The sequence below is a fragment of the Mustela putorius genome, unplaced genomic scaffold, assembly GCF_011764305.1.
Source record: "Mustela putorius furo isolate JIRA1106 unplaced genomic scaffold, ASM1176430v1.1 tig00001012_pilon_pilon_pilon, whole genome shotgun sequence".
Taxonomy (NCBI): domain Eukaryota; kingdom Metazoa; phylum Chordata; class Mammalia; order Carnivora; family Mustelidae; genus Mustela; species Mustela putorius.
The window spans coordinates 4,698,484-4,719,377 of NW_025421531.1; the positions used below are offsets into that span (position 1 = coordinate 4,698,484).

General features: G+C 52.2%; 1 protein-coding gene across 4 annotated transcripts in view; it reads right to left on the reverse strand.

The window, feature by feature from the left end:
• Positions 1 to 20,894, reverse strand: part of LAMB3 (laminin subunit beta 3) — a 64,117-nt gene that overhangs the window by 11,649 nt on the left and 31,574 nt on the right. For all 4 annotated transcript variants that reach the window (XM_013047213.2, XM_004775289.3, XM_004775284.3 and 1 more), the window contains 10 exons: positions 12,561 to 12,675; positions 11,969 to 12,042; positions 8,042 to 8,233; positions 6,678 to 6,741; positions 6,181 to 6,374; positions 3,978 to 4,098; positions 3,062 to 3,250; positions 1,775 to 1,930; positions 1,237 to 1,433; positions 768 to 879 (listed from right to left, as the gene is read on the reverse strand). In XM_013047213.2, the coding sequence (XP_012902667.1) occupies positions 768 to 879; positions 1,237 to 1,433; positions 1,775 to 1,930; positions 3,062 to 3,250; positions 3,978 to 4,098; positions 6,181 to 6,374; positions 6,678 to 6,741; positions 8,042 to 8,233; positions 11,969 to 12,042; positions 12,561 to 12,675 (1,414 nt within the window). The remainder of the gene's footprint in view (positions 1 to 767; positions 880 to 1,236; positions 1,434 to 1,774; positions 1,931 to 3,061; positions 3,251 to 3,977; positions 4,099 to 6,180; positions 6,375 to 6,677; positions 6,742 to 8,041; positions 8,234 to 11,968; positions 12,043 to 12,560; positions 12,676 to 20,894) is intronic.

Below are 20,894 nucleotides of genomic sequence, written 5' to 3' on the forward strand. Positions count from 1 at the left end.
GTCAGGGTGGGGGCTCAGGAACCAAAGGCATGTGGTGGGGAGAGCCTGAAGCAAGGTCCGACCTCAGGGCCCATTGACAGGACTTGGAACAGCAGACAGTCAAGGCCAGAGCAAAATCACGGCAAGGGCAGCAACAAAAGCATGTCCTCACTTAGCACCTACTGTGTGCCAGGCACCGCCCTCAGCTAGACACCCGCCAGCTCGCACAGCCCCTCTGTGACAGAGTCAACCACGCTCCTTCCCCCACATGTGTAGACGGCGACAGGCACAGGGATATTAAGTGCTATGGGCCCTCAGGAACCCGAGGCCATGGGGACAGCTGCTGGCCCAGCCACTTGGCAAGACAGAGGCCACGCTAAGACCAGACCCGGGTCTGCACGCTCCAGGTCCCACGCTCCTGTGGCTGCTTGTTAAAAAGACTCTGGGGAAACCACACCTCTCCCCTCAGGACTCACTTTCTCCATCTAGGAGGAAACTCTTCCCCTCCCTGCTGCTGCCCCAGAGATGGCTTCTGGGAAGTGCTGTCTCAGGGAAACAGGGAGGGAAGCCATCCCCCACCCTCCAGTCAGGAGAACAGGGGGCCCTGAGGCTGGCTGGAGCAGTGGCGGGGAACACACGCTTTCAGGGGGCTGCCAGGGCCCACCCCACACGCTCCACTACAGGATGTCCTCCCATACCACAGACCCTGCCGCACACCCTCTACGCACTGCCCACCTACGCGCTCGCCCCCGGAGCCCCCGCGTCCCCCCACTCAGTAAGGCACCCACCACGGCACGTTGTGCCAGCATCTCCGTACGTCCGGTCGGGACACTGGCGTATGGCTGCGGCGCTGCACGTCAGGCCACCAAACCCTTCTCGACAGGGGCACTGGCCTGTGAACTGTAGGGGGAGCACCGTGAGGGAGCGTCCTGCCAGGCCCGGCCGTGTCCTGGTATCGGGGCCTGGGTCCCAGATCCCTGCTCAGCACACAGGGTCCAGGACACGCTGACCCCTCTCCGCAGAGAGGGGGTGCCCCCGAAACAAGGGCACCTATTGAGGGATGGGCTGGGATGCCAAAGCCCCGAATGGCTCGAGGAAGGCTCAGATCCACACCAGGAGGGAAATCCGGTGGCATCCCCAAGGAGAATGGGGCAGAAGCAGCCCAGTCTGACTCTCGGCAGCATGCAGGGGAGACAGAGGCAGGTGGGCAGGCCCCCTTTCCCGTGGAGGGACCCAGGGGACCACTCCCTCCTGTACCTGGTTGCACTGGGGGCTGAGGGAGTTGTGAGGGTCACAGGCACACGGCTCACAGCCCCGACCGCTGGCCAGCTTCCAGTGGTAGGGAGCACATTGGTCACATTTGGGGCCCACCACGTGGGGCAGACACAGGCACTGCCCACTCTCCTCATCACATGGCATGTCCCGATGAGACCCCAGGACGCTGCAGTCACAGCCTGCAGGACAGAGGGTTACTCCGCTCACAAACCCACCAAAGCACACCCCTAAGGGACACACATCAGGGAGAGGACCCGGCCTGGGTAAAGAACCAGGCAGGGTTGTTCTTTCCAGATAACCTGACTGACTCAGGAGGCCTGACTGGCTCCTGACCACCAGCCCGCCCTCCCTCCCTCCAGCTGACTCAGGACCACCTTCCAAACCAGTCCTGCGCTGCCACCTGCTGGACGCCCAGGACACGGCACCCAGCCCGCAGCATACAGCCTTGTGAGCTAAGTCCGGTGGCTGGGGGCCCACCTCACCCTCCCCTTGCTATCCCAAGCTGGGTCCCCCTACTCACGGTGACAGCCCTGCGGGTTGGCATAGGTGAGTCCTGTAAATCCTGGCTTGCACAGGTCACAACGCTCTCCCTGCACATGCTCCTTGCACACGCACTGCCCGGTCCCTGGGTCACAGGGAGCTCCCGGCACCGCCCCATCGGGGTCACACTCACAAGCTGAGAGATAAAAGCAGCCACCACAGTGAACATAAAGAGGAGAAGCAGAACGTGAAGAGCAGACTGTAGAAGCCAAACTGCCTGGTTCAGATCTTTATTGCACCACTTACAAGCTGACAACCTTGGTCAGGTTACTTAACGCCTCTGGGCCTCAGTTACCACATCTCTAAAATGGGCACAATGATACAACTCTCAGAGACTCCCTCTGAGGAATAAATGAGTAAATGAAAAGCAGGTAGAACAGTGTTTGGCGCATGTTAAATACTATCGACGTTCTTTCCCAAACGACTGCTGTGTGCCAAGCGCTGAGCTGGGCACGCTTGCCTGTTGCTCTGTGTCACCCTCATGACAGCCCGGAAGGGTGGGGACACACTCCAAGTCACACAGCAAGTAACTGAGGGAAACAGAAGTTGGCTTGCCTTTCTCACTCTTTCCATACCCCAGCGACGGCAACGGAAGCAAGCCAGCGCTCTTCCTCCCCACACCCAGACCTCTTGCAGGCCTTGCAAAATGCAGATTCTTCTTCTATCAGAAAAAGTCCTTTGTGATTAACCTCTCCTGATTCAGATCAGTTCGGTCCACTCTGCTGTGTGTGAACACACCGGCCTTGTGGACATGCTAAGTCACTCCTGGCTGTTCCACGTTCCTTCGGGAAACATTTCTTCAGCATCAGCTATGTGATTGTCATGGTGCTAGAGCCTGAGGATAGAGGATGTAATCCCTGCCCCAGAGGAGTTCTCAATATTGGGGGGAGGTGGGGAGAAAAATACAGAGCAAACCACACTACCATATGGTAAAAACAGTCACATAAATGTGGACGAAGGGCTTTGTCTGCCTCTGTCGTATGTGTTTCCATTGCCAAACAGTGTGTGTGTTTCCTGAAAGCAGGAACTATCTCTTTTATCTACTTTTGTCTCTCCTATGTCCAAAATAAGAGCTACCTAATTATCAACTGACTGACTGATTGACGACCCAGAGAAGCTAAGTGACTTGCTTAGAAGTGCACAGCTAAGTCAAAACAACTGCCCCCAAGTCCTGACAAACAAGCAAGGCTTCTTGCTTCTTGAGGGCTCATGTATTCCCAGGGAGAGTGTGGATGGACAATACCTGGGTCCCCAGAGGCCTACTCACGGATACAGGTCTCCTGAATGGGAGCGCCAGGACGCCGGTTGCGGAAATAGTGCAGCTGACAACGCTCGCAGTTCTTGCCCTCAGTGTGGTCCCGGCAGTTGTCACACACACCTCCATGTGTCCCCTGGCTCGCGGCAAACACAGCTGGGTCAAAGTGACAGGTCTCTGAGTGCCCGTTGCAGTCACACCCTGAAAAAGGAGATTTCCGGGGCTGACCGACAGAGCAGCCCTGCTTCCGTCCACAAAGCACGTTCCACACTAACACACTGGCATCTAACTCTTGCAACTCTGCAAGATGTTCAGGTCTAGAAAATGTGGAAACTGAGGCCTAGGGAGGCTTGTGTAACTCATTTAAGATTATATGCCCAGTAAGAAAGCAGACTAGAGTAAAAACCCAGGCCTCCTAACTCCCAGTGTGGGGACTAACCCAAGAATAACACCCATGTGGGGCCAAAAAGGGAGCCCTTTGAAGGATCCATCCCAACCCCAACCACCACTGCCACCACGGATCTCCTGCTGGGTCACAGCCTCTCTCTGGGCCAGGGACCCTTATTTCTCCCAATTGTGCAGAGAAAGGCCCTGACTCCAGGAGGCCCTCTGAAGTAAGGAACCAGATACGTCCTACACAGGACAAGGCAAGTGGAAGGGCATCAGTCCATGTGGCATCAGGAGCACGGACCAGCCTTAGTCCCTCTGGGCCTGGCTGAGAAGAAAGTTTGGGGAGGCAGAGAGTAGCTGCAACCCAAACTCTCCATCCCCACAGAATAAGGAGAGCTTCCCTTACAAGTGTGTGATCAAGGTTAGATTTAAATAGTAAAGAATAGTTTCTCCCGGTGTCCAGGTGAGATCACTGAGGCCCAGAGGGGCCAGCACCCCCCCAACCACTACAGGGGCAGGGGTGAGTCCGGGACCCTACGCTGGCATTCATGGGGGTCCTGGTCATCTGCGGGTCTCCAGGGCTGATCGTTGTAGAAGGGTGCACAGCGTTCACAGTTGGGGCCGGCAGTGTTGTGCTGGCAGACACAGACATCATGGACCTGGGAAAGGGGCCACCAGTTAGCAAGAATCATTCTCAAAGGAATGTCCCAGCCAGCTCCCCGCCCCCTCCACCCCCCACCACTCAGGGTCCAGACTCCCCACCTCCTCCAGTCTTCACTCAGCTCCAAGGACACTCCCAGCTGCCTTCCTGTGTGCTGTTGTATATGTGTGGCTGTGTGTGTGTGTGCACACATGTGTACATGCATGTGCCTGCCCTTGTACTCTAGCTAGGCTTTTTAAAGCTCATTCCTGGGGCACCTGGATAGTGCAGTCAGTTGAGCCTCTGACTCTTGGTTTCAGCTCAGGTCCCGATCTCAAGGTCGTGGGATCAGCTCCACATTGGGCTCCACGCTCCAGGCGGCGTCTGCCTGGGAATCTCTCCCCTTCTCCCTCTGCCCCTCCCCCTGTGCTCGCTCTCTCTCTCTCTCTCTCTCTCTCTCAAATAAATACATCTTTAAAAAATAACTAAACAAAAGCTCATTCCTTGCCTTTGGACGTCCCCCTGATGCCCAGTCCAAAGCAGCCCCTGGAAGGTGCCCAGACACCCTTATTGGCAAACTCTGATTCCAGAACTTTGTGGGCCCTCTGGAGATTGATGTTCTAACAATCTTTGACCACGGCTGCTTGGATAATGGGTCTGTTATGATCAATTGTTACTAGACTCATTAAGATATAAAGACAGAATAGCTATTACGTGCTCACTGTCTTCTGAATTAAGCCCGACACCCTCAGCCTGGCAGGCAGGACTCGAATGGCGTCTGCCCCAACGTCACTTCCCCTTGGAACAGCAGGGCCGAGCTGCACCTCCAGCTGTACCCCGCGCAAGCCATGTTTCCCCACCTCTTGGCCTTTACTGATGTTTTTCTTCCCGCCCGGAATTCCCTTCTTCCTCCCCTCACCAGCGAGATCCTGCCGGCTGGAAGGGCACCTTCTCCACCGGGCCTCCCTGGTTCCTCCACTTCCATGGATCTCAACCCTGGATGTAACTCCAGTCATGGGGGAAGCTTTTTTAAAAAATACCATGGCCAGGCCCAATTCAGATCCACAGCTCAGGGACAAGGCCCAGACATCAGAACACTTTAAAGCAGTGATTCAAGGGATGGGGGTGCAGCCAGATTCGAGAGCCCCTGGGGCTGGGCGTGCCCCGCCCCTCCTCCTGCAGCCCCCGGAACACTGTTTTCCTCATCCGTCAGCACTGAGTCCTCTGCCGCCTGTGTTCTGCTCCTTCATCTCCAGGCCCTAACGGATGACACATTCCTGGAGCTGGTCCCCTTCTGGCCTCCTCTGCAGCCCTGGGCAGGGGCTGGCCCAGCCGTGGGAAGGATGAAGCTGCCCAGGGCCCCCGGCACCTGTGTTGCCCTCGCAGGCCATTTTACCATGACTGCCCTGTGCCCCTCTACCCCCAGGGCAAATGAGCTCTCGATATTAACTGAAGAACGAAGAACCGATGCTCCAGAAAAGCGAAACGACAGTTTCCTCCACCTCGGAGCCCAAGATTCTCTCCCCTCTCTTAATGGTTCTCACATTTCCTTTCCTAACAAAAGCACCAGGGTTGCTGGTGAAGCTAGAGCTTCCCTTCCCATCTCCGCCGCATTAGAGTCAGCGGCTCTGGGGTAGACTGAGCAAGATGGGAGACTCTCTTCTCTCACCCAGCCCCGGACCTCGCCACTAGGTGGGACTAGAGTCCCCAAATCAGTGCCTCTCCACCCTGGCAGCGCTGAGAATCCCCTGGAAGCTTTAAAAAAACAATTAAAAAAAAAAAGGGAATATCTAAGGACAGAGCTCCCCAGGAAATTATAGCGTGTAGCCAGGACTGAGCAGCATCACCTTAAGCTCCCCGCGAGACCCACAGATGTGCTTACAGGTGACTGAAAATCAAGTCGTCCCAAGCCAGACGGAAAGCTTTGGAAGGGCTACAAAACTCTGCTCTTTGAAGGAATCATTACTTAGACTCCACTCTCACTAAAATGTTAAAGACCCAAATCTTAAATTGAGCGCCCTCCCCTCTTTTATAGGGGCCCCCAGAATGTCCGCTGTGGTCTGGCTCTCTCCCCTCAGCCCTTCCCACCAGAGGCTGTCACCTGCTCTGCAGCGGAGGGGCCAGCAGAGGCTCCGGGCTGAGGGGCGCAGCGGTCGGCGTGGCCATGGCAGAAGCAGCTGCCTAGCAGACGCAGCTGGGACACGGCGTAGTAGGCGCTGGGGGGGTAGTAGCCTCTCTGGGGCACAGGGGCCAGCCTGGTGAAGTTGACTCTCAAGTTGGTGATCTCCCCCAGCTCTGAGAGGGGGCAAACAGTAAGCAGGAGGGGGTTGGGCAAGGGAAAGGAAAGAAAGGAAGTCAGATGCACAATCAAGTCTCCTAGGGCAGGATGAATAAGGAAAGGAATTCTGATTTCACCACCCCATCCGCTCAATGGAATAAACCGGGTAAGTATTACATCCAACCATGTGACAGAAATAAGAAAGACCAGGGAATTTCTGCCATCCAAGTTCCAACCGACCAACCGTTTCAAGTCCCAAGTTTCAAGTTTTGCTCCCTACCCGCAGTCCCACCACAAGCAGGAGGAGTAATCACACTGACCTTGAATTTTTTGACTGTGAGTGGCTGGAATCCCAGAGGCTAAGTCCATAATGTTAAGTTGAACCTACAGAGAAAGGGGGAGGGAAGATCTGGGGAAGAGGTAAACTTGGGATACCCCAAGCTCAGAGGAAGGCTACCTTCCCACCAATCCTCCATCCCTGTCTCATGGCTCAAAGATCCTTCTCGCCTGGAACCCTGAACAGACCATGGATATGAGGCCTGCCGAGCACCCTGAGGGAGTGAGATGGTCACTGGGCCCTAAATGTGTGTGTGTGTGTCTGTGTGTGTGCATGCACACAAGTGTAGATAACTTCTCTCCACTGAGAAAAAGGGATATCCCAAGAATTTCCTGATTTCCTTGGGTCAGAAATAATAGTAAGATGTACAGTGTACACATGAGGGTTTAGGGGATACTAATTTTGCAAACACCTCGGATGAATGAGAAGGCCCAGGGCCCAAGGATTCATGGATGTGGTCACCACCGCTCTCCAGACAACCCCGATTTCCACGATGCTTTCCCTTTTTCATAAAAACAGCTCATTTTGTGGGACTCCAGAGTCTTTATGACAGCCCTCCACAAATCGGGAAAAAGTCCTGTGTTCCACTCTGGAGTCTAGGGAATGTGGTTAGTTAACCTGGGCGTGGGCTGCGCTGTAACTCAGGAGGCACCATCCACAGGGAGCTGAGCACTGGGTGCAGGGAGAGAGCCTGAACCAGAGAAGGGAGGTCAGAACCTGCAGCCTCCCTCAGGGGCTGGGGAGGGGAAAGGCAGCTAGGCAAGAATCCTACCCCAGGTGCGAGGCGTCAGGGAGAGAGTTCTGAGCTGCTTCTAGAGGCAAGTTCTCTGTTTCTCTCTCGGGGCTTAAGTTCCAGTGACCCGGACCTATGGCTTGTACCTGAATTTTCCCAAGGGCCAGATGGAGGGATTAAACTGAGAAAGCGCCTTCCTCTGTTCAGCCCTATCCAGGTGAAATCAGAGCTCGAACTCAATTTGTGTAATTTGCTCACCTGAATCTAAACTAACCATCTCAAAGTCCTCCCACTGCAGCAGAAGGGATTTTACCCTTTCCACGATGGGCTGTGCCAAGGAGCCGGGGGCAGCGGCTAAGCAAGAGGGCAGGGTTGGGTGACGCAGTGCCCTCGACATGTTTTTAAATATTGCTCCTGAGCACCAAAGGGGACAAACAGCAAATATTCTGGGAGTGGCCAGGGAGCACAGGAGACAGCAAGGTGCCCTGAGGGGCCGTCTCTTCTCCGGGGGCTGGGGGACTGTGGGAGTAACGTGGTGGCAAGGACTGCCCCCCCCCGCACCCCGCCACACACACACAACCATGTGCCTCTTTTTCAGAGTCCTCTCTACCTACCTTCCCCCCATCCGGGCGCCCGCTGGGCCTCTGGGGCAGGGACTGGCACCGGACATCGTGCCAGCTCTGGGGCTGGCCCTGGCGGACCCGGGGGAAGGCGGAGGTGCAGTCAGCTGCCAGGTACTGGTACACCTTCCAGGTGTTTCCGAAGTCCGAGGAGCGCTCGATCAGCATCCCAGCGGGCATGGGCCCCTGCGGAGACAAAGACCAGGTAGGGGCCTTGTGGACTGGCCGGAAGGGGCCACCAGAGAGACACATCACCAAAACGGGCAGGGAAATGCACAGGTGGTTCCCCCGAAAGAATCACAGTGAGGGAAGGAGAAGGGGCGCGGGAGGGGCAAGTGGGCTTCAGGGTTTCCGGGTCCAATTCTCCTGACAAACACTGGCCCCCTCTGATTTCCCCCATGGGAACCGTGGACACCAAGAGAAAGGTGATCTACACTCCACAAGAATGCGATCCTTGCTCAGCCCACCACCCAGCGGTCAGGCCAGAAAATTATCCCACAGCCAAACGTCCGGGCCCTCCAACCCTCTCTACCCACCTCAACTGACAGGGTATCCTAGCTGACTGTCTGACCCCCGCGCCCCCCATCTGCATTACGTAAAGATGAAGGACAAGCCTCTCAACAAGACGCATGGGGTCCTTCCTCCCCCGGGGGAGACCACCCATGTCTGGGGCTCTCAATGCTGTCTCTACCCTGATGGCTCCCAGGTTCGGAAACCCAGTCTCCAAACACATCCCACACCAGGCCCTGTCTCCAGCTTCACCGCCCATCCCCCTCACCTCTCTCCCGCAGGTGCCCCCCGACCTCCCTGGTGTTCGCACCCACCACCACACACCACAAGGATGGCGTCACCCTCTGAGAAAAAACCTAGACCAGCTTCCCACTGCTCTCGTTTCTCTAGCTTTATTGAGAGAGTATTGACATATATGTAAGTTTCAGAGGCACAGTGTGATGATTTGCCCCATGTACGTACCACAAAGTGATTATTGTCATAGTTACACATCCATCCCCTCTCGTAATTCCCAATTTCTGTGTGTGGTGGTAACATGTAAGATTTCCAGTTTTCTAAGACACTGTTCAGTACAGTCCCCACGCTATACACTAGATCTCCAGGACTTACTCAAGTTATAACTGGCAGTTCGTACCCTTTGACCAACATCTCCCCATCCCCTGCCCCTGGCACCTACCCTTCTAGTCTCTGTTTGTGTGGGTTCAGTTTATTTAGATCCCACATATAAGTTTGTCTTTCTTTGACTTATTTCTCTAAGCGGGATACCCTCAAAGTCCACATATGTTGCCACAAAAGCCAGGATTTCCTTCTTTTTTATAGTTGACTATCCCATTGTGGACAGACGTATGGACAGGGCTTACATTTTCTTTGTCCGTTCATCAAAATGAACACTTAGCTTGTTTCCATGTCTCGGGCTGTGAATGGTGTGACAATAAACAGGAGGGTACAGATATCTCCTCGAGACAGGGATTTCATTTCCTTCTTGCATATACCCAGGTGGAATTGTCAGATTATAGGTTTGTGGAGGAACCTCTGTACTATTTCATTATTTTCATTGGTGGCTACATCAATTTACATTCCCACCCACAGTACGCAAGGGCTCCTTTTTCCTCACATCCTCACCAACACATACTTGTGTCTTTTGGATCGTAGCCATTCCAACAAGGATGAGGTGACAGACCCATGCCATTTTGATTTGCATTTTTCTGATGATTACTGGTGTTGAGCATCTTTTCATCGGCCTGCTGGCCATCGGTATGTCTTCTTGGGCAAGATGTCTATTCAAGTCCCCTGCCCATTCTTGAATAAGTCTGAACTCCTGACCAGGTCCTGTGCTATGTGGGCCTGTCTCCCCAGCAAACCTCAGGCCCTTTGCACCTCCACCATTCCAAGCCCTCAGCTGCACCATGCTCCTTCCCTCCTCAGAGACTTCGTTCAGGTTGCTTCTTCTGCCTGGAACGCTCTTCCCCCTTGTGGGCTCCTTCTCATTTTCTGTTCTCAGCTTAAGTGTCGCCTCCTCCCAAGATTTTTCGTACCGATCTAGCACACATTCTTCGGCCCACACTCTGCCCACCTTACCCCATTCCAGCATTTTGTTTGTTTCCTTCATAAATGTCACCACAATTTGCAATCATCTGGCTTGCTGCTTCTGATTCCTCTCCCCCTAGACCAGGGTTTCCCAGCCTTTGGCTCTGTTAAGATTTGGAGCTGGCTAAATCCTGTGGGGCCGTCCCAATCATCACAGGACAATTAGCAGCAATCCTGACCTATACACAGGAGGTAGCATACCCATAGTTGTGACAACCAAGAATATTTCCAGAAATTGCCAAATACCTTGTTTGAGAGCCACTACAGTAAATCACAGGTCCCCCTGTCTGTCTTGCTCCAGGGGCACCCCCAACATCTGGCACACACAAGGCACTCAGTCATTCATTGAATGAAGGCACGAAGCTTTAGTCCACTTCCCTCCTCCCCATTAATGTCTGTAAACTCATCTCTCACCAGCCTGCAGCTTCCCACGTCCCTACTTCTCACCACCATATACACATTTCCCCCTCCAGACCCTATATATGCGTTTATATAGGGTCAATTCCTTTGACCAAGCCCACCCCCCTACCATTACGTACCTTCTTGCCTCTTGCCTCTCCCCTCCAGGCCTTTGCACTTTATGGGTGGTCCTCTTTTGCCAAGAATAAACTTTGCCCTTTGCCTGACTATCAGTGTCCTACAATGGCTCACCTTTTCCTGGGCATTCTGCGACTCCCACCCGCCCGCCAAAGACAGACCAAGTTGGACACCCCTCTGTGTTCCCAGCCCCATTTCCTACCAATATCAGAGCACCTGTCATGCCTCCTCATCAGTCCTGTCTTCCCAATATAAACTAGAGCAATGTGAGAACCATGACTTAGCTTTGTTCATCTTTCCACCCCAGGCATCTGTCCCCCGACCTAACATACAACCAGTGCTAGTATATGTGTAGCAAGAACGGACAAGTAAATGAATGAGTAATGCACACAGTGTAACTAACAATATCCATCCAGATGAATGCTGCCCTTCAAAGGTGTCCCCTTTAGACACGGCATTTATTCAAGTGATACTGTCATTTCTCAAAATACTTTTGACCTTTTCTTGAAGAGAGGATCTCAGTGCTAACTTTCGGAGCCAAGGAAGAAATCAGATCATATCGCTTTTTATGCACAGCTCATTTTAGCTCCTGAAAATGATATCACCCTTCGTGCTCACCCAATCTTATTAACTGAGCTTGATCCTTAAATATTTGACTATTTCTGGAGAAAGAATAAAATCAAATCTTCTCAAAAAAAGGCGGGGGGGGGGGTGGCTATGACAAATGAATAAAAATGTTCCCTCCCAAAGGAATATCTCAGGAGGCTGGACTAAAAGCAGAATCCAAAAGTTACTCTGAGATGTGACAGCAGTGAGTGGCCCATCAAGGGTGCTGCTCCAAAGCACATCTTTCATAAGGATGGGCCAGTCACTGGCTGTTTGTTAAACTCAATCTCATCAGCAAAAGCATTAAACATACCAAGAATATATGTATACGACTGCACGATAACTGACCAGGCCCAGTGGAACTTGTACTTGGCGAGCTGAATGAATCAGATGGGCTGAGGATGGAGGATACAGAGAGAGAACAGATCCATAACCACGGCATGGCCAGGACAGGGGGCCTGGAGGTGCCACTGTGCTCCCAACAGTGGGCCTCTTCTGTCACCTCGACCCAGACTCAGGGTTAATGAGTCTGAATGAGTAATGCACACAGTGTAACTAACAATATCCACCTCCTCATCACCCAAGCCTGGGGAGACAAGGACACTGTGCTCTCCCTAAGCCCAAGCCCACATGCCCCTGGGTCCCCCCTCTTCTACCCACTGCCATCCCCAGGAAGCAAACCTTAAAATCCATCATGATGTCTTGAAGCTGGAACCTCCTGTCCAGGTCCAACTGCAGAGAGACAGGGTTCACATCTGGAAGGACCAAAAGTAGAACCTTTAGACCAGAGAAATTCTACCTTCCCAGCCCAAAAAAGGCTCTGGACTCTACTAGCTCTGGGAAGTCAGAAATGCTAACATCCATCCTCTGGTTTCCCTCTCGAGAGGAGCGGCACCAACGTGCTTCTCCCTGTATTTCCTACTCAAGATCCCACCTGTCCTTGGCCAGATTTCCTTCCCATCATCTCTTGATGACCCTAACACACTAAAGGATTTCAACGTGTCTATTCTACAAGCTCAACTCCTACAACAAGCTCGCTGCAACTAAGTAGGGGGAAATAAAGGCATTCTTCACTCTTCTTACCCTTTCCTCAACTTCTAGCAACTTCTTCTACCTACAACATCAGAGAGGCAGAAGGTCTGTTGACCACGCATGTCCTACCGCCATAAGAAATGCCTGGGACACCCAAAAGGGCTCCCGGGTACCCCCCAACCACCTCCCACACTGTGGGACCTCCCACAAGTTTAGACCCCTGGAGGTGGCCAGAGCTCACCATTCTGTGACTGCCACCAGCGCATGGGGCCAGAGGACGAAACCACATTCTCCACTCGGTGACCGTTGTAATTATGAGGCAACCTAGAGTCACACTTGCAGCATTTCATCTGCCACTGTGGGAGAGGGAGTCGACAGAGTCTTGTAAGAGGGGTCCAGGCAGGATTCCCCTCCTGCATCCTGAGAGCCTAGAACTTCTCCTATGTAAAAATCCTACCCCCAGGGATCCACTGGTTTCATTCACACCATTGGAAGGATTAGCATCTTAAAACAAGGCTACTGGTCATCTTTGAATATAATTCTTTTGTGCTCCTCCTAACATATAGATAAGTGAATAATGAATAGGCATTATTGCCAGGAAAAAGGTGTTGGGTGGCAGAAAAACACTGGTACGGAACATTGCCTCAAAGAGAAACTTGAGGGGTACCTGGGCCTCAGTGTCTTAGTTAAGAATCTGACTCTTGGGGCGCGTGGGTGGCTCAGTGGGTTAAAGCCTCTGCCTTCAGCTTAGGTCATGATCTCAGCAGGGAGTCGGCTTCCCTTCCTCTCTCTCTGCCTGTCTCTCTGCCTACTTGTGAACTCTGTCAAATAAATAAATAAAATCTTTAAAAAAAAAAAAAGAATCTGACTCTAGGAGGTGCCTGGGTGGCTCAGTGGGTTAAAGCTACTGCCTTCAGCTCAGGTCATGATCTCAGGGTCCTGGGATCAAGCCCTGCATCAGCCTCTCTGCTCAGCAGGGACCCTGTTTCCTCCTCTCTCTCTCTCTGCCTGCCTCTCTGCCTACTTGTGATCTGTCTGTCAAATAAATAAATAAAATCTTAAAAAAATAATAATAATCTGACCCTTGGTTTTAGCTCAGGTCATGATCTCAGGGTTGTGAGATCAAGTCCCACATCAGGCTCCATACTCAGCACAGAGTCTGCTTGGTAGTCTCTCTCTCCCTCTCCTTCTGCCCCTCCCCTCGCTTGCACTCGCTCTCTAAACAAACAAACAAATGAATGAATAAACAAAATCTTTTAAAAAAGAGAAACTTGAAAAGGGTATCAAGAGCCAAAAGAAGAAAAGATGAGGAACTCACTTTAGTTTAGCATCTGCTGTATGCTAGGAAAACGTTAGAGAGCTTTGTATCTCATCTCACCTCATCCTGGCTACTCCAGGGTAAACTGAGGTTCTGAGCACCAAGGAGATGGGGCACAGAGAAAAAAAAGACAAGGGAATTTAGGGTTCCAGTTCTAGCTCTGTGTTACTCCATTTTCTAGGCTCAGTTTTCTCCTCTGTAGATTGAGTGGAGGCTGGATGAGAGTCATTCATTCAAACATTCAACAAATATTTGTGGAGTGTGTACTATGTGCCAGGCCCTGTTCTGGGCTCCAGAGTTATAACAGAGAACAAAATAAAGACCTTCCCCTTAGGGTGTCAACATTACATTAACATCTGGATGATCTCAAAGGCCTTCCAGCACCAATGTCTGGGACTTGAGGACGCTTCCCAGGTTTGGCATTCCCTATCCACAGGAAAGAATCTGAGGGTTCCCCACCAAATGAAGCTTTGTGGTTAAGCAGTCCCAAGGCCAGGAATGCATAGGACAGAGGAAATCTGCAGCCCTGAGGCTGATAGCAAGAGTCCCTTCATGAAGATCAAGGCCAGGGTAGGCAGCCGGAAAGGAAACAACCTCACTGGGGAGCTTCCCACAAAACGACAGCTCCCCTGGCCTGCCCAAGCCCTGGAGTGACACAAGAGACAGAGCTGAACCCCATGGGCCCCACACCAGGCAGAGATCCCCAAGCAAAAGAACAGTGCCCAAGTACACGGCCCGTGTTCTCTTAGTTTGTATGTGTGTGTGCCCACAGCCCCCCCAGGGACAGCATGACCTTGCCTCAGCTCCCCCATGCAACACAAACAAATTCTGTTTTCTCTGAGTTACCCTGCTACCAGGTCTTGTGCCCAGAGTAAAGAACACTGTTCAGAGGGCTCCACAGTCCCCCGCAAGTAGAAGCCTGGACAAGAACCTCACTGGCCTGCGACTCCTTCGGGGTGGGGACAACTGTACTCCAAATACCCAAGCCCCTGCCTCCCTCTAAGGCTTCCACTCACCAGAACCAGGGGAGAGCTCTGGCCTCGCCAAGGCCTTCCAGCTCCTGAACCTCTGCCCTGTCCCGGGAAGGTGATAAGCCAGTAAGGCTGACGTCTTAGAAAGGATAGTGTCTGCGGAACTGATTAACAGACAGGTTTGTCCCAAAGGCATTGAGTTGGTATGCTGAGCCTGAGCCTGGGGTGATGGAAACTCCTTGCCCAACACCCATCGTGCCTCTCCACGGCTGACAAAGCTTGGGGCAGTGCAGAAGCAGGAGCAGAATCCACACTCCTGGCCATTGGAGCCTCTGCTTCCCACCTGACTTTCCAGCTTTCACCTCCAAAATAAGAGAATCGTCACCCTTCCTGCTGCTTGGAGGATTCCTCATCAGGTCCCAAAGTGCTTTATTAAACAATAATTGTATGATATTTAATGTTCAAATAATGGCCAGCACACGTGCCCTGTAAGGAACGCTCGCTTCCTCCCTTCCCTTCCACGGTCTCTCCCTCCCCTGCACTGTCCCTCTCTCTGCCCCTCCCTCCTGCTCACTGCCCCTCCCTCCTGCTCACTGCCCCTCCCTCCTGCTCACTGCCCCTCCCACCTGCTCATCCATTCTTTGCCCTGCTACATTTTTATTCTTAGTACATATCTCCACTTGAAATACCATGCGTTTATTGTCTATGTATTTGCTTATATTATCTGTTTACTGTCTGCTACAAAAGTAGACTCCACGACGGCTTCCTTTCCTGTATCTTCCGTGCTTAGGAAAGTCCCTTGCACAGAGTAGGCCCTTAATACTTACTGAATGAATAGCAAATACTCAGTAAGTGCTAACATTTTAATTAGCCCTAGACGTTCTCTTCCTGCAGGCAGGGAGTTTAAAAGGAGGGATGGGGGGGAGAGGTAACAAAACAGCAACAGGACAGGACAGAGAGCCCATTATGGGCCAGGTACTGCACTAGGAATTTGAATATGAAAACCTATTTAAGCCTCACAACAGCCCTATGTGGTAAGGAATATTATTCCCATTTTATATATGTGAACTCAGATCAAAAAGATGGGGCTCAAAAGGGCAGTGACTCTTCTACGGACTGACAGCCACGGCAGCGCCAGCACCAACCCACACTAGAGAGGGTCCCCTTACCACCTCCCCCTTCTCTCTCCCTCTCTACCCCTCCCTCTCCCTCCCTCTGTGTCATCCTCTCACTTGTGCTAGGAAACCAGGTAGGTGCACAGACATCACAGGAAGCATGGTGAAGGGTGACAATGTCTGTCTCACTCAAAGGGCTTGGCCTGACCCCGCTGCTGACCATGGGGGAGCCTGAGGTGGAGAGAGCACATTGGGAAAAAAGCTGGCTTCTCAGGCTGACCCAGCTCAGTTAACAGAAACTGTGGATGTGTCAGTGCTGGAATAAATACCTGAGCACATAAAATAATCCTTTCTGGGCAAGAGAAGCCTTTTGCTGGAATCTGACTCTCCTCCAGATTCCTATTTTGGTCCCTGGCAGGGAGCGTGCCCTTCTCCCCACTCTGCACAGCCTCTCGGGGGCAAACTTTTCCACTGCCAGCCTCTGTATGCACTCAGCACATGTCCCGCCGAGAGACAAGGGCCAGCTGCCTTCCGGCCGCCTGTCACCAGAGCTCTCTCCCCAGCTCTGCTGGGACCTGATCCCGGCCTGTTCCCTGGCCAAGACAGCGCCAGAAACAAGGCTCTTTCTTTCCTCAGGCCTGGGGCACCGGACCTAGAACGCCTCAACCTGGAACTGGAAATGACCTTGATGGTCCCCAAAGGATGAAATATTATGTAACTATTAAAAAGACTGCTCACAGAAAGCCTTTCATTACTTGGGGAAAATGCTGACATTCTAGTATTTTATGAAGAACAAAGAAAGGATGAGCATAAACATGTATCTGTCATGTTCTCAAATACGTAAATTGAAAGGAACAGAAAGTGTTTGGAAGGAAACACCCCAAAAGATTAGGTTGAACCATATGAAATGGTTGCTATTCAGCCAATGTGACCTACAAAAATGACCGCCACAAGCAGCTGACCCTAATATCTCTGGGTAATAGGATAACAGGGAGCTTTTTTTCCTTATTCTTTAATAATATTCAACTTCAATACCATGGATATATACTCACTTTTATACTCAGGAAAATAGACATTATTACAAAGTAAAGAAAACTAAAAAATGTCCACATGGGCTTTTCACCCTGCCTCTGGCTCAGGCTTCCCAGTGAGCCCAGGGGTGCCCCACGCCCGCCCCACCTTCCTTCCACGTGCGCAGGCACTGATGGACGATAAGATGCCCTCGTGGGCTTAAAACCTACGTGCTGCTTATCATAGAAACACAGCTGAAGGAGGGATTTACTGCCATCCTTAGAGACAGGCTGGGGACAGGTATTTTAAGTGGCTCTGCTTGTCAGCCAGCCAGCTGGCTGGAGACCTGAAGCAGAGAGGCTTATGGCAGGCGCCCACGGGAAGACAAGCTGCTTTCTCTTTCCCTCTGGGCCTCAGCTTCCCTTTCTATTCATTCTCGTTTGCCTGCGTGAGAATGTGTATCAATGCGTGTGCGGGACTCTCCACACGAGGCTCTTCCCCTCCCGTGGGCTTCGTGCCTCCGTCCTTCCCAGAGGTGGAAGCCCTCGGCAGCAGCAGGCCCCGTCTCTGGGGTCCATTGGCCAACGGTTCTCCCGGCCGTGCTACCTCAGAGACGCAGCCTTATTATCAATTCAGCCTATCAGGCCTCCAGCCAGTTTGGCTCCTACTTGCTCTCCATCTGGAAAGGCTGGGCCTCTTCCCTTATCCTGGAGCCTTCTAGAAGCTCAGCAGTCTGGCCGGAAGACGAACCCTCCCAGAGAGCTGGGGGAGGGCAAAGAAGAGAGCGAGAGCCAGCAGGAACCTGAATCACAGTGGAAATCGGTGGGAAAAGGTAGGTAAACGTGAATCGAAGCTCTGCCTTTGCAGAATACGGAGCTAACTGGAGAGGGAAGTGGAAACAGCCTCTGGTTTTCACGGCCCAGCTCCCTCCCATGAGCAAGCCAGAGACTGTGTCTATCTAAGGAGATAGCATCAGGGTCATGGCCACCAGCCAGGGCCTAAAGAAAGGAAGCCAGGACCAAAAAAAAAAAAAAAAAAAAAATCCAGCTGCCTGCAAGAAAAGGCATTCTCTCCATTTCAGCTTCCTCCCTGGTAATATGCAGGCGTGGCATAAGATAATGAAGTTCTTTCTTGCTCTAACACGCTATTCGAATTCTCCCCTACTCCAGCTTATCTGCTCAGAAGTTTAAAACACTCCGAACAAGAATGCAAAGGAAGGAAGAAAAAAACCCAAAAGGACATTACCCAGATGCCGTACTGGAAAATCGCGCCTCTCAGCTAAGTGAGCAGAAGAAGTACCCCTTATGGCCCTTGGTCAGCAAGACCTCCATTGGTCCCCACTGGGATTCACAAGCCTCAGCCCTTCTAGATCAGTGGATATTGGCGGCGAAGGTCAAAAGTCGGGTTCTGCTGGGGTGCTGAGGAGGAAAGCCCCAGGGCTATCAGGCACTTTCAACTTCATCCTCTCTCTCTCTTTTTCTTTGTTTTTAAGATTTTATTTATTTATTTGACAGGCAGAGATCACAAGTAGGCAGAGAGGCAGGCAGAGAAAGAGGAAGGGAAGCAGGCTCCCACAGTGCAGAGAGCCCAACGCAGGGCTCGATCCTAGGACCCTGGCATCACGACCTGAGCAGAAGGCAGAGGCTTTAACCCACTGAGCCACCCAGGTGTCCCTCATCTTCTGTCTTGTCATGAAGTGACACCTTCACCAAAGCCTTCACTCCGTGCTGCCCTCTCGCATCCAGACTAAGCTCAGGAGACTGACTGTGAAGCTGGTCGGAGACGATGGGCACCACACACCCAGAAATGACACTGTACCAGGCTCTCTCCCGGGCACTGCGCATACATTATCTCATTGCCTCCTCCCCAAATCTCTGAGGTCGGTATCTTCCATTAAAATATGCAGATACTCATTTGACAGATAGGAAAGCAAGTCTTAGAGAAGTTAAGAAACGTGTCCAAGTCCATAAAGCTGGGAAGAGACAAAGCAGGGATTTCTGTCCCAGGATGTCTGCAGCTAAACCTTCTTGGCTGGTTCTAATTCAAGGGACACAGAGGTCACTTGGCAGCCCCTGGAAGAGACCGGAGCTGGTTGTCAGGATGCCCCCTCCCTTCTTCTCTGGAAAGGACAGCCTCCGCCCCAGCCTGGACCTCTCCAGAAACAGAGATATTTCCCTAGACCTGAGTGCAGAGAATTGTTTTGCTTGTCTGGACCCCTGCAGGCTCTGCCTGTGACAATGGTTCCTACAGCTCTCGAGGACAAAGAAGCAAAGAAGGTCTGCAAAATGTTGCCAGGACTTCTGGAGACCTGAACCCCAAAAGCAATGGGCCAGCAAAGTTTGAGGCCACTTGGGTCTGTCTAGGCCTTCCCATTACAGCTTTCCCCCCTCTCCGATCCTTTTAGCCCCACGAGCTATATCCCCCAGCCCATAACAACCAGGACCCAAGACTCTCACATGCCACCAACCCAAGTTTTGCTTCCTTTTGATGGTAACACTTTCCCCCAATGTCCCCCTCCATGTCCTTCTATCCCTCAAAGCCTATCCACCTTGGCCTTTACTCTCTTGGAACCCTTCACAAAAGCCACAGCTAGTTTTCTTTCTTTCTTTTAAGATTTTTATTTATTTATTTATTTAACAGAGAGAGAGAGAGAGAGATCACAGGCAGGCAGAAAGGCAGACAGAGAGAGAGGTGGAAGCAGTTTCCCTGCTGAACAGAGAACCCAATGCAGGGCTCGATCCCAGGACCCTGGGACCATGACCTGAGCCGAAGGCAGAGGCTTAACCCACTGAGCCACCCAGGCTCCCCAACACAGCTAGTTTTCTGATAAGCAAATCCTGGCTGAGATATAGTGGTCTATGATAGATTGATATGGTGTCTTTCTCAAGCGAGTTTGTATTTCAAACAAAGAACACAACAATGCTTCATCCAAAAGAGTGGCCCACCAATGGCAGGAGCTTTGGAAGTTTCAGAAATGCTGAGAACTTCTGGGGAAACAGGGGGACAGACCATTTAGTCAGAGGCAGTCTCAAAGTACAAAGACATAAGGAGCTCACACATCCCCTGCTTCCGTATTAGCCCTGCCAAAGGTCCAGTAAACAGATAACCGTTGAACTGAGAAAGACAGTGGTTGTTGGGGGGTGTACATGTGGGTGCACTGACATACGTGTGTGTGTCTGTCTGTCTCTGTGTGCGTGTGTTGGGGTGGAGGGCATAGCAACTGGCTACTGCTCCTCAGCTTGTTTCCAAGAGATAAAAATGACAGCTGTTGGATTTATACAGCTAATTAACCTGAGGAATGCACTGTGTAAAACTATTATTAAGACAGCTGGGTAATTAAGTTTTCCCCCAGAAAGGGAGGGAGTGGGCGATAAATAAAGCATTTAGGGGAGCAAACACAACATTGGAGGACACATTGTCAGAAGCAGAAATCAGGGCTGGAAAGCTTCCGGGCAAAACGCACTGCGTCTTGGGGAGCCTGAAGCAGCCCAGAGATGACCGGAAGGGCACAGCTCAGCCCCTGCCAGTGGAGAAGCCCCTGCCTCACAGATACCATGCTGAACCCACGGGGTCACGCACAGCCCAGCCATCTCTGAGAGGCAGGCAGAGATGCTAGAAGTGAGCAAACACAAGGGCCCACGAACCTAACTCCTTCATTTCATACACGGAGTCACGATGGTCTAGAGAGAACCCAGGAGCTAGCAAGGTCCCATCCCTCATCTAAGGGTCAGACCAGGATCAGACCCAGAGAGTCCCCACCCCCTGGCAGGACAACCTCACTGACCGGGATTGCCTCCAGATTCTCCAACAGTCCACTACAGACCAGACTTACAGCGGCCACCTTGAGAGCAGAGTGGGCTGGCCCAAGGATGGGTTATTTCGATAAGTGTGCAAGTGCATGTCCTAATCAGGGGAGAAATGCTCAGGAGTGTGATTCGCAGATGGGGTGGCCTCTGCAAGCAGACACGGGTGCCAGAAGGTGGCTGCGTAAGGGGAGGGGGATGGAACATTCAGTGTCTTGCCGACACCAGCCTTGGTCAACTCTGCTCATTTCTTTACACGCTCCTCACAACCGCTCACCGGGCTGGGGGCTGCCGTGACTCAGGTTTCAAACGAGGAGCCAACACTGAGAGAAAATACAGAAAAGGACAAGGACAAGG